Source organism: Aphelocoma coerulescens, chromosome 3 (genome assembly GCF_041296385.1).
Source record: "Aphelocoma coerulescens isolate FSJ_1873_10779 chromosome 3, UR_Acoe_1.0, whole genome shotgun sequence".
Classification (NCBI taxonomy): Eukaryota; Metazoa; Chordata; class Aves; order Passeriformes; family Corvidae; genus Aphelocoma; species Aphelocoma coerulescens.
The window spans coordinates 116060998-116071784 of record NC_091016.1 but is presented as its reverse complement, the minus strand read 5'-3'; the positions used below and the strand labels follow the sequence as shown (position 1 = coordinate 116071784).

Sequence of the window (10787 nt, the reverse complement as noted above, 5' to 3'; positions counted from 1 at the left end):
TGCCATTCAGTGCTCTGCTCCCCTCGGACACTGCCCCACCTGTGGGTGAAAGAACTTTGGCTCGCAGGGAAAAGAAGGGGTTAACAAACCCCTCAGCAAATGAAGCACCGTTTGAAAAATCTGGACTGCTACTTTCTAGAATCTACTACCTGTAGCCAAGGAACTCAGCTTGCTGGGAATAGGTCCCAGAGCACCACGGTAGCCCAGACATTGTGACTGAGTGCTGGCATTATGTCTGTCACACTGTGAGAGAATTTCTAACCCTGTTTTTTGGGTTTGGGGTTTTTTTGATTGGTTGGTTGTTTTATTAGGTTTTTTTTTCTTTCTTGAGGGCTATTAGTTATTTTTATAGCATTTTTTCAAGCACAACAGGAATTGTCTAATCAGAGTTGTTTTGTTATAAAACGCTGAGGAGCTTTATGACAGACATAAGGAAATTCTGCAGAACAGTTATCAAAGCCACAAATTCTGGAAAACTTAAATCCTGACAGTATTATGGATGAAACCCCTTGAACATAGCTATATGCATATGGTTTTGCAGATGTACCTTTTGTCCACAAAAATATCCCCCGTGTTATCCACAGTGTTGCTGAGACATCTTGATAACCCTCTCTGCAGCAGTTCCCTCACCCAGAAAGACTCAAAGGAATACACTGTCCAACAAATGTTTCTGGACAGGGAAGCAATCTTCACACAACCTTTATGTGAAGTTGCCTCAGTGTGACAACAGTAGGTTTGAGAAGCTGGTGACTGGAGGCTGGATACAGCCCCAGTTCTCTCACAGAGCACACAGTGACGCTCAGTGCCACCAGCAGCAATGCCAAGATGTGAGTCATGGCCAGCCCACCAGCCTCCCCTGTTCATGGCATCCAACAATGTACCAAATTTTGGCATGTGAGCACCTTCTAAATGGCTTTTTTTCCTTTGTCAACTTTTAAAGCACAGCCACTGGATTGGCTGGCAAAATTAACATGTAAGAATGCGTATTTTTCTTGGGTTTTTTTTAACACCGTTCATGCACAGACTTAACATGGTCTGACCGTGGAAAATCTGCAAGTTCTGAGACCGGTATGTGACTGCTTTATGAAATAGTCATTTGGAAATGCCTAATAAACAATTGCTTTTAATTTTAAACATCTGTATCTATAACAATAAGAGCAGCTGACATGGCCCTCCATCAGTCCTGGGCTCTGGCTTTAGTTGAGTAAGGACCGGCTGCAGCCTGAAAGCGATCTCATCTGGCCCTGCTACTTCACATGCTGTAATTCTAGTCCTCTGTGGCTTGTCCTGGCTGATTTTCCCCTGAAACTTGATCTTTCAACGGATCAAAGGAGCAAAATGAGAAACAAGAAACTTTTGCAGTGAAATTTCAGCCACGGCAGCTTGAGCTGCGTCTCCAGTTTAATCATCACTCCTGACCACTGCTGCCTGTGGAGTGTGCTGGTGCATCCACCCTCACGTCCTCATCCTGCTGGCACAGTTTGCTGCAGGACAGTCCTATTTGGAGAAGACTAACCTGCAAAAGGGCAACCTTGCCCCTAATCACACAGGGAGTTTTACCAATGCAACAAAAATTATGCTGACATGGAATGACTCTGCTGATAAACTGACCTTCTGAGATAACTCAGTATAATCCCAACATTTAACAAAGAGTTCAGGAGATTAACATCACCAGCAGAGTGAATCAATACATTATTTACAATCTGTCTGCTATATGGCATTAGGGAGACTGTCTCCCTGCAAGGTGACTGTGCAGCAGCCCCCCATCCCTTAGTGTCCCAGTGTGTCCCCTGGCAGAAAGGGGCTGGCACCAAATGCACCCACCCTGAGCTGCCCGAGGCAGCTACCCTGGGCCCCCCATGGCATTTGCACACCTTCAGCAGTGTTGGTAGCAGTCAGCTAGGGAAGAAACCTTGCTTCCATGGGCATTTCTGCAGAGCGTGTAGAGTAATGGGGTGCCTCAAGCTGCCAGGTACCTGCACCCAGCTCAGGGTCCCAGCACAGACTCCTTTGAGTGACTGTGGTCATTAGTTTCTTGTGATCACATGGAAGAAATACGTCTGGCTTATTCCTTTGCCTAATTTGTGAGACATAAAATTACAGAAATTTACGTTTCAAATACATGCTTATACTAAGGAGAGTAAAAAGTGGCTGAAACCAATGCTTCAGAGTACATGATACCACTGCTACGGTAATGTCAGTCTAAGAGTGCAAGTGAAACATCCTGCCATCCTTATCTGCTTCCCTGGCATGATGAAAAATTAAGAGCATTTTTAGATGAAAAATGTCCTGAGGAACGGCTTTTTATTAAACCCAGAGGTACTGTTGGAAAAGACAGAGAATCCTTCAGGCATCAAAGCCCTTCTTCCAGTCTGAAATCTTCCCAGCTGAATACAGGCTGAGAACAGTTGCTCTGAATTTCACAGGACGGTGTTAAATCTGAGCCCACCCAAGAGGAGAGGCCACCGGTGTGTGGGAGCCAGGCAGGCTGTTAGCAAAGAGCTCAGGCATTAGGCACACCTTCGCTAAATTCCTGGCTGCGAGGTAATTACTACAATTTGCTTTCCTTGTCACCACTTTAGTGGTACATGTGTATGTCTGTGTGTCTCGAAGTCTTCTTCTAGCCTCTCATTCCAGTTAATCATTGGGAGTGTTTTGAGTGAAATGCAGCAATCACCGCCAATGCAAAGTGTTCTGTCACCATCAAGAAGGAATGAGCTCCCCGGCTGAAGGGGGCCTTGCTTGGGAACACTTCCATAAAGAGCAAACTCGGGAGCGATACACATCTTCCTGCCCATCGCCTCACCATGGGAAGGTGGGTTGGTACATAGCTGTCTTGACATGAGCTCTCTCCCATCCAGTTCCCTCGGGCATCTAGATGCCAACATTTTACTGTCCCTCCAAGATGAGTGTCAGAGAAAATGGAAATGAATTGTGAGTACTTTTAGAAAGCAGTATTTAGAAATATGGAGTGTCTTTCAGATGCTCATGAGGGTATGGTTGGTTTAAACCCCAAAGAAAGATAAATATCTATCTTGGTCTTTGTGATGTTGTTACATTTGCAGACCAGACAGTGACATTACTCAAAATTTTCCAAGCTAATGAGGTTGAAAATACAAAGTGCTCAAATACTCCTATAAGAACCTTGAATACAAAAGCCTGGATTTTCGTCTTTTTATACTTTTACACAGGTAGAGTGACTACGTCTGGCTTTGCACCTTATGAAAAACTCTGGTCTAAAACTCTGTTTTCACGGAAGGAGAAAGTTGTCTGTCAGCAGGAAGGATCAAGCTGCTGCCATCAGACCCCAGAGAATCCAGCAAAGCGGGACAAGATTCTGTAGTCCCGACTTGTGCTGCTGCACTCAGAGGGAAGAGCCCCACAGAGCAAGGACTGTAGGGTCAAACTTTGTTGTATAAAAACCCCACTGCACCAAACCTTAGGAGCAGAGAAAAGGCTCTTCCAGGGCAGACCCCTGGCAGAGCCTTCCTCCCACCTCCCCAGGCCCTGGGGGCTTTCCCACTGCCACCACCCTCTTCTCCCTGCAGCTGGAGGGAAGGGGACATTCGCATGCAAATGAGGATGATTTCCCACCAGGAAACTCACTTTGTTTCCAAATTCCTATCTCCAGCCCTGCCACAGCAAGCTTTGAATGCAGAAGAGGATGAATGACCTAAAAGCAACGGAACTAAGCATTTAGCATAAAATCCCACCCACTGGTCCCCTTTACTGGAAAGCAAGATGTAGCAGCACAGACAAAACCCACACAGACTGGCAAGTGAGGAGGGAAATGTATACACACAGTTAGTTGGTGCTGTAAGCACCGGCCTGATGTTCCTACTCTGCAGCTACAGTTCAGTGTAGGTATCCCATCTGTGCCTCCGGGTTTAACCCCCCTCTCACACCCCCACCTTTTAGCACCAGTTTGATGATCATGTAGGCATGTGTTATGCCCGTAGCTGTTATTACATCCAGTGGTTATGGATGGATAATACACTGCTGTAACTCTTCTGAGTTATGGATGGATAACACACTGCTGACACATACACCTCTTACAGGTGACTTCAAAGCCTCTCACTTCACGGCCCCTGTGACAGAACTGGAGAGAGATCTGTCCTGTGCAGGGTGTGCGTGGCCACAAAACTGAATTTACCTGTCTGCTACTTTTCACAGACTGTGGCTTACCACTGTCACTGGGAGCAAGCCTGAAGAAAATTTGCTCTCAACAAAAAACTGGACAAATTCAGGGGAACAGGGTGGACGAGGGAAGTGCAACTCATTCGTTTCCTTTAGTAGCATTGAAGAAAATGTCCATCCATTACATCAGGCTACTTGTATCAAACACTTAAAAGACATAGAATAATGGAAACATAGGGTGACTTGTGCTGGAAGGGACCTTAAACATCATATAGTTCTGCAGCCAAGGAATAAAATCTGTGAGTGAATTGCTGTTAGTGAACTGATTCGAGTAAAACATTTGTGGACTCCCTCAGAGTACTTTTTTATTTCTCTTACTGCAGAGAGTTTGTGTCAATTCTTTCCTGAGCTGCTAAACCAGACTTGTAACCTGTCCAACATAGTGTAAGGCAAATGGAGCTAAACTAATTTATTGTTGCAAACCCAGAAAGCCATATAAGAGGACATTGCTTTAAAGTCTGCAGTTGCACTTGTGCAACCCCCCCTGGAGGAGTCTGTGGAGTTACATGAGGGTTAAAAAAACTAGCAAGCATAAGTAGCCTAATTCCAATGCATAACAAGTGCTTCAACAAGCATTTTGCCAAAAGTACCAAGGAGATTTAATTACTTCTTTCTCCTACCAAAGATGACATCTCCTGTGTTTGACATACCCTACGGAGTGTGCTTTCTATACAGAGTCTCTATTTGATTGTGCAAGGGCTACTTAGAGCTGCTGTGGGTAAAAAGGGAAAAGAGGGGCAAAAGGTGGTTCTGACCTTCCCTGGGTGGCTTCATTTTCAGTCTGCCCTGACAAGACACCCTCGCAGTGCCAGAGGGCTCAACCTGGGAACCTTGTGGGCGTGCACAAGTGGTCTCCTCACTTGAATGGAGAATGATGGAGATGATGAGTGGACCTTTCAGCGAGGTTTTTCTACATTTCCAGAGTTTGCTGCTAAGGAGGTGATAGCACCATCACAGGGCTCTGGCTCCCACTAGAAGAAACACCTTTAGCAGAAGCTGAACTTGTCCTGAAGAGAATATGGGAATATGCAACCTTTCCTCAACTGAGGACATCAGCGCAGTGTGTGGACACAGCTGGGAAAACCTCTGCGTGCCCAGCAGTGTGCACGGGCACTGTGAGATGAGTTGGTGATTGACCTTCCTTTGATGCTCTGACTTCCTCAGTGCCACCGCTTCTCCTGCCAAAAGGTTACAGCAGACAGACTGGGATCAGATGAACTTGAATTAGGGGACCAGATGAAGATAAGCAAGGGAAGGTCCAGATGAAACCAATCCTCTGTCTGAATACAGGGTGTAGGTTGTCAGGCACCTGCCCCAAGCTCAGGTGCCTGCCTGGCCCCGACGGTGGGAGACCCTCTGGGTACACTTGGGCAGATGCAGCTGTGGGGTGGAGTTGGTCAGTGTGACACCCTGACACTCTGGGGTGTCAGCCTGGCCCTGTCAGGGTGTCTGATGGAGTTGGTCAGTGTGACACCCTGACACTCTGGGGTGTCAGCCTGCCTCTGTCAGGGTGTCTGATGGAGTTGGTCAGTGTGACACCCTGATACTCTGGGACATCAGCCTGGCCCTGTCAGGGTGTCTGATGGAGTTGGTTGGGTCAGTGTGACACCCTGACACTCTGGGACATCAGCCTGGCCCTGTCAGGGTGTCTGATGGAGTTGGTCAGTGTGACACTCTGACACTCTGGGGCGTCAGCCTGGCCCTGTCAGGGTGTCTGATGGAGTTGGTCAGTGTGACACCCTGACACTCTGGGGCGTCAGCCTGGCTCTGTCAGGGTGTCTGATGGAGTTGGTTGGTCAGTGTGACACTCTGACACTCTGGGGTGTCAGCCTGGCCCTGTCAGGGTGTCTGATGGAGTTGGTCAGTGTGACACCCTGACACTCTGGGGCGTCAGCCTGGCTCTCTCAGGGTGTCTGAGTCACGATGGGTGGGATGTGCCACACCTTATGTTTCCCGTCCACCAAAGCAAGCCCAGCAATGTGACACAAAGTAAAGGAGTTATGTTAGAGCTCTGATCCCACCATCTGACCTCGATAGGTGGACTCTCACAGTGACCTCACCCCACCGGCTTACTCAGCTTCACAAGTAGCAGAGAAAGGTCATGCTCAGTTAAAACCAAAATGTGCTTTCTTGCAGCTTTTCCCCCTTGGGCCACAGGCTGTATCCCTGACTTGGGCAAAGATCCAGTTGGAAATAATGGATGTAATTACCTTGTAAGCACCTCAGTGGAAAATATTGGTATAGTTAATTATACAGGGATGCAATGCTAACCCATTTCCCAGTGTTTAAAATACAAATATTAATGCTTTCTCCTTTGGGGTTTTGAGAAGATTAGTTATTGCTGCAGTCTAACTGAATTGTTAAGTTTTTCAGCTATTGCAATCATTTTAATGAGGTTTCCAGTGCAGGTTTTAACATCACTGGCTGGCATCACGTATAGGAGTGTTACTCTCAACAGAGCTGGGGTTTGAGTGCCCCTGCAAGAATGAGGTCTTTGGCCTCATTAAAGCACCACGGGGCCCTTTAAGTATCCAAAACTGAGATCTCTTTCAAAAGATGTTTGATTTTAGTGTTCTCAAATTGAAGATAAGAAACTCACACATTGAGTAGCCAGAGAATTGAAATTGAAATTTGAGTATCAGGAGAATTGAGAAGGATACCCAAAACCTGGGACTTAGGCACCTTTCAAGAAATCCTGATTAAATTGTCTATATGAAAATGCCTCTGTCTTTTGTTAGGGATCATAGGAAACAGTGTAATAAACTCACAGCATGCACTGAGCATGTACTCTAGTATTTTAACATTATGGCTGACTGACTTTCCAGGTGTTGAACAAGGAACCTGGTATTTCTACATCAGTCAGTCTGAAAATCCCCATTGCTTTCAGTCAGCTGCTGGGAGAGCCCTCTGTGAGCAAATGAGCAAAAGCCACTACGTGTGTGTTTGTTAACACTTGGTAACATTTCTGAACTATCTGTACGCTAGCAGATATTCATAGGTCAAAACCAGAAAAGGCTAAACTCTCTTCTTGTATCTCTGCAAAAGGAGTGGAGACAAATTATGAAAATATAGAACTGTCCTGAGATTTCCCTTGAAGGTACCTGAGGAAGTTTTTCCAGAAAAAAAAAAAAAATAGGAGACATTAGCACTTTGGGCATAGGCCTTATTGTTCAGCAACAATCACATTTTGCACGAGGCCACCTCTCCTGCCAGGAGCTGCGGCCACAGGCAGCACCACGGGGCCTGGTGCACCTGCCCCAGCATGAAGAGGGAAGGGACAGCCACAATGCCCTGCTGGGGAGCCCTGACACAGAAAGGGCCAGACTTCTTAGGTTGCTGTGGGAATTAATGAGGCCAGCAATTGGGAAATGCAGCCAGGCAGCTTAAGAGACTCCTGCTTCAACACAGAGCAGCATTTGCCCTCCCGCCCTGCTGCAGCAAGCAGGGCCATGCGCTTCAAACAAAGGGGAGATCGCTAATAAAAGCTGCTTTTATCTAAGTATTTTCTTGAGAAATAAGCCTTAGTGCCTGTGCTATTTTCAGTTTTGTGCCAGTTTTGCTGCTATACCAGCTCACTGGGAGCCCAAGCACAAGCCACAAGGCTTCCCATGCTCAACAGCAACAAGGATGGATTAGTCACCACCTTGACTTTTGAGTACATTTCCACATGCCATGCACAGAAAAACTAAGGAAGCAGCTCCCCCGAAGGGTAATAAAACCACCATCCTCTAAAAGCTGCTAGACAAGTATTTCAGCCTGTGGAAAAAAAAACAAATAAAAGCATGTGCAGGCAACAGGCAAACTCTGGTCTAGTTCAACACCATTCAGGTGTACTGCCACAACCTGAGGACAGTCTCTGTGAATCACAACGCTGCTCTCACAAGTGTCAGCATAGAATCTTTTAATACTTTACATAAAAAACTGCATACACTATAGTTTTATGTAAACATCATATACATCTCAGGTTTTGCCATGTCAGTTTATTAAAAACAGTCTCAGTACCACTGTTGAGGGAAGAAGGAGAAAAGTAAACAAACATAAATGGATACATTTGTTCTCTGAACCAGAGAAACACAAAATTATTTTCACCCAGGTTGGCCACCCTGTGAAAATAAGTTTTAAATAAACCTTAATTCTTTCAACTGCCCTTTAGTACTGAAGTTTGATGTACTCACTGAATAAGAACAGTGCTTTCACCCATTTTTTTTCCCAAGGCAAAAGTATACAGTGGTATTATTTTGTCTTGTGTTGAAATCAATCTTAAACAAGACCCAGATGAGGTTATTGAATAAGAATGTTTCCAATGCTACAGTGTTGTATGCAGATGACGAGTGCATTGAGTGTTTAATTTAAACATAAAAAAAAGAGTCCACGAAGTTGTGCAAAGTAACTTCTTTTGAAATTAAACTTTTAAATAAACCCAAACCAACACACTTGCAGGAAACAACATCAAAAGTAAGGAGCAGGCACCAAGATCATAATATGGCAATGTCATCCCCTTGCTCATCCTGCCTCATCCGTCAGGAGGTGGATGTCCAGCAAGCAGGACAGTTCAGCTTTACTTTCTGGCCTGGTGGCTTCTGCAGCTGGAGTCAGTTGAAGGCTCCTGTTATCAGCAGGCATCAGTCACTCAGGTCAAGTTCCTTTGCACAACACAAGTCCCACCTGGGTACCCCCTCCCCAGCTCACTTTAAATAAGCACCCCCTGCACTACCCCAGTTTGCACAAGACAAAAAAAGTAAGATATATACAGGCTTCACTTGGGATGACCCGACCCGACCCTCCCCGTCTCGGTCTTCAGGGCACTAATTTCCACAGCAGGTCAGGCTCAGGCTGAAACACGTGAGGGAGAAGCGAGAATGCTGCAGGCAGCCTGGGAGAGGCAGCCCCTTTCCCCAGCTCGCCTGGCTGGAGGCACATGCAGGCAGGAGGCAGAAGTCCCTTCGAGCATCTCAGCTCCACCGCCCTCCTCTTGCAAAAGAGAGGAGGCTGCCCGGGAGCAGGGAGCAGCAGGTGTTGGCAAAGGGGCAGAGCCGGGTGCAACGTTTGCTCAGTCCAGTCTCAGCAGCTTTTTGTTGTTGAGTCCGCGACTAACTCACGGGGGCCGGTGGTAGGAGAAGGCTTCTCCCCACCTTATTCCCAAGACTCAGGGCATGCAATCCCCCCCCTCCCTCTGTCCCCACGGCTGAGCAAGCACAACCCTTTTCGGCCAAGGCTCAAGGAGCGTGCTCCCTCCCTTAGCCCCCACCCCATCCACGGCCAGCCCCTAGCGGAGGGGGACAGGCAGATGCCGTGTGCGTGCATAACCCAGCTCCTCTCCACCTGCCAACAGGTGACCCAGGCGCTGTGCCCAGCGCCCCGCTCCAGACACGCCCTATAGGACTTTGCAGCAGTTGATGCAGCCGTTCTGGGTGCCGTAGCGCTTCTGCAAGGCTGCCCGGGTGGCCGTCTCGAAGACTTCCCGGACACCCTCCTTGGTCTTGGCCGAGCACTCCAGGTAGTCGTAGGCCTGGATGCGAATGGCCATGGCCCGGCCGTCCTCGGTGCGCACCGGCTCCTGCTTCATGCGGGCCAGCTCGTTCCGCACGTGTTCGTCGTTGCGCAGGTCCTTCTTGTTGGCCACCAGGATGATGGGGACGTTGGGGCAGAAGTGCTTGACTTCGGGCACCCACTTCTCTGGGATGTTCTCCAGCGAGTCCGGGCTGTCCACAGAGAAGCACATGAGGATCACATCGGTGTCCGGGTAGGAAAGGGGACGCAGGCGGTCATAGTCCTCCTGGCCAGCCGTATCCCACAGGGCCAGCTCCACCTGCTTGCCGTCCACCTCGATGTCCGCCACGTAGTTCTCGAAAACGGTGGGCACGTAGACCTCGGGGAACTCGTCCTTGCTGAAGACGATGAGGAGGCAAGTCTTGCCACAGGCACCGTCCCCGACCACCACGAGCTTCTTGCGGATGGCGGCCATGGCCAGGCTCGCCAAGCTGGCCTTGCCGTGCAGTAGGACGATGGCAGCGCCCTCCTCCCCGCGGCCGCCGCCTCCCGCTCCCTCTCGCTTCTCACAGGGCACCGTGGCGAGCCGGCCCGCGCAGGCAGGCGGGCGCACCCTCCTCTCTTTGCGCACCGGCACCGCGCCTCCGTCCCCTGCCTCGGGGGAGCGCTACGGCCGCAGGGCAGCGCCGCCGGTCCCGGAGCCCCGCAGTGGAAGCGATACCGCCGGCTCTCACCCTCACAGCAGCCGCCGCTCACCGCCCGCTCCGCGCAGCCACTGCCGCAAGCTGCGGCCCGGCGCCGCTATTTAAAGGCACTCGCGACTTTCTTAATATAGCCGGCCAATGGGAAGGCAGGGAGTGAGGTCATCCCCGGCGGGGAGCGCTGCGATTGGCGGGCGGCCGCGGGCGGGAGGCGGGGCCGAGGGCGGGCGGGCGGGGGAGCGGCCGGGCCGGGCCGGGCCGGGCCGGGGCAGCGGGGCCGGGGTCGCGGCGGGCGGAGCCGCTGGGGGCGGCGGGGGGAGGTTCGTGTTCCCGGTCTGAGCCCTCCCGGCCCCGGGGGATCCCGGCTTGGGGCCGGGGCAGGGTAGCGCCGGTCCCCGC

General features: G+C 49.6%; 1 protein-coding gene across 1 annotated transcript; it reads right to left on the bottom strand.

Moving 5' to 3' along the window:
- Positions 1–8081: 8081 nt before the first annotated feature.
- RHOB (ras homolog family member B) lies at positions 8082–10469 on the bottom strand. The gene has a single exon (XM_069011668.1). The coding sequence runs from the start codon at positions 10160–10162 to the stop codon at positions 9572–9574; it is 591 nt and encodes a 196-aa protein (XP_068867769.1). The 5' UTR covers positions 10163–10469; the 3' UTR covers positions 8082–9571.
- Positions 10470–10787: the final 318 nt, after the last annotated feature.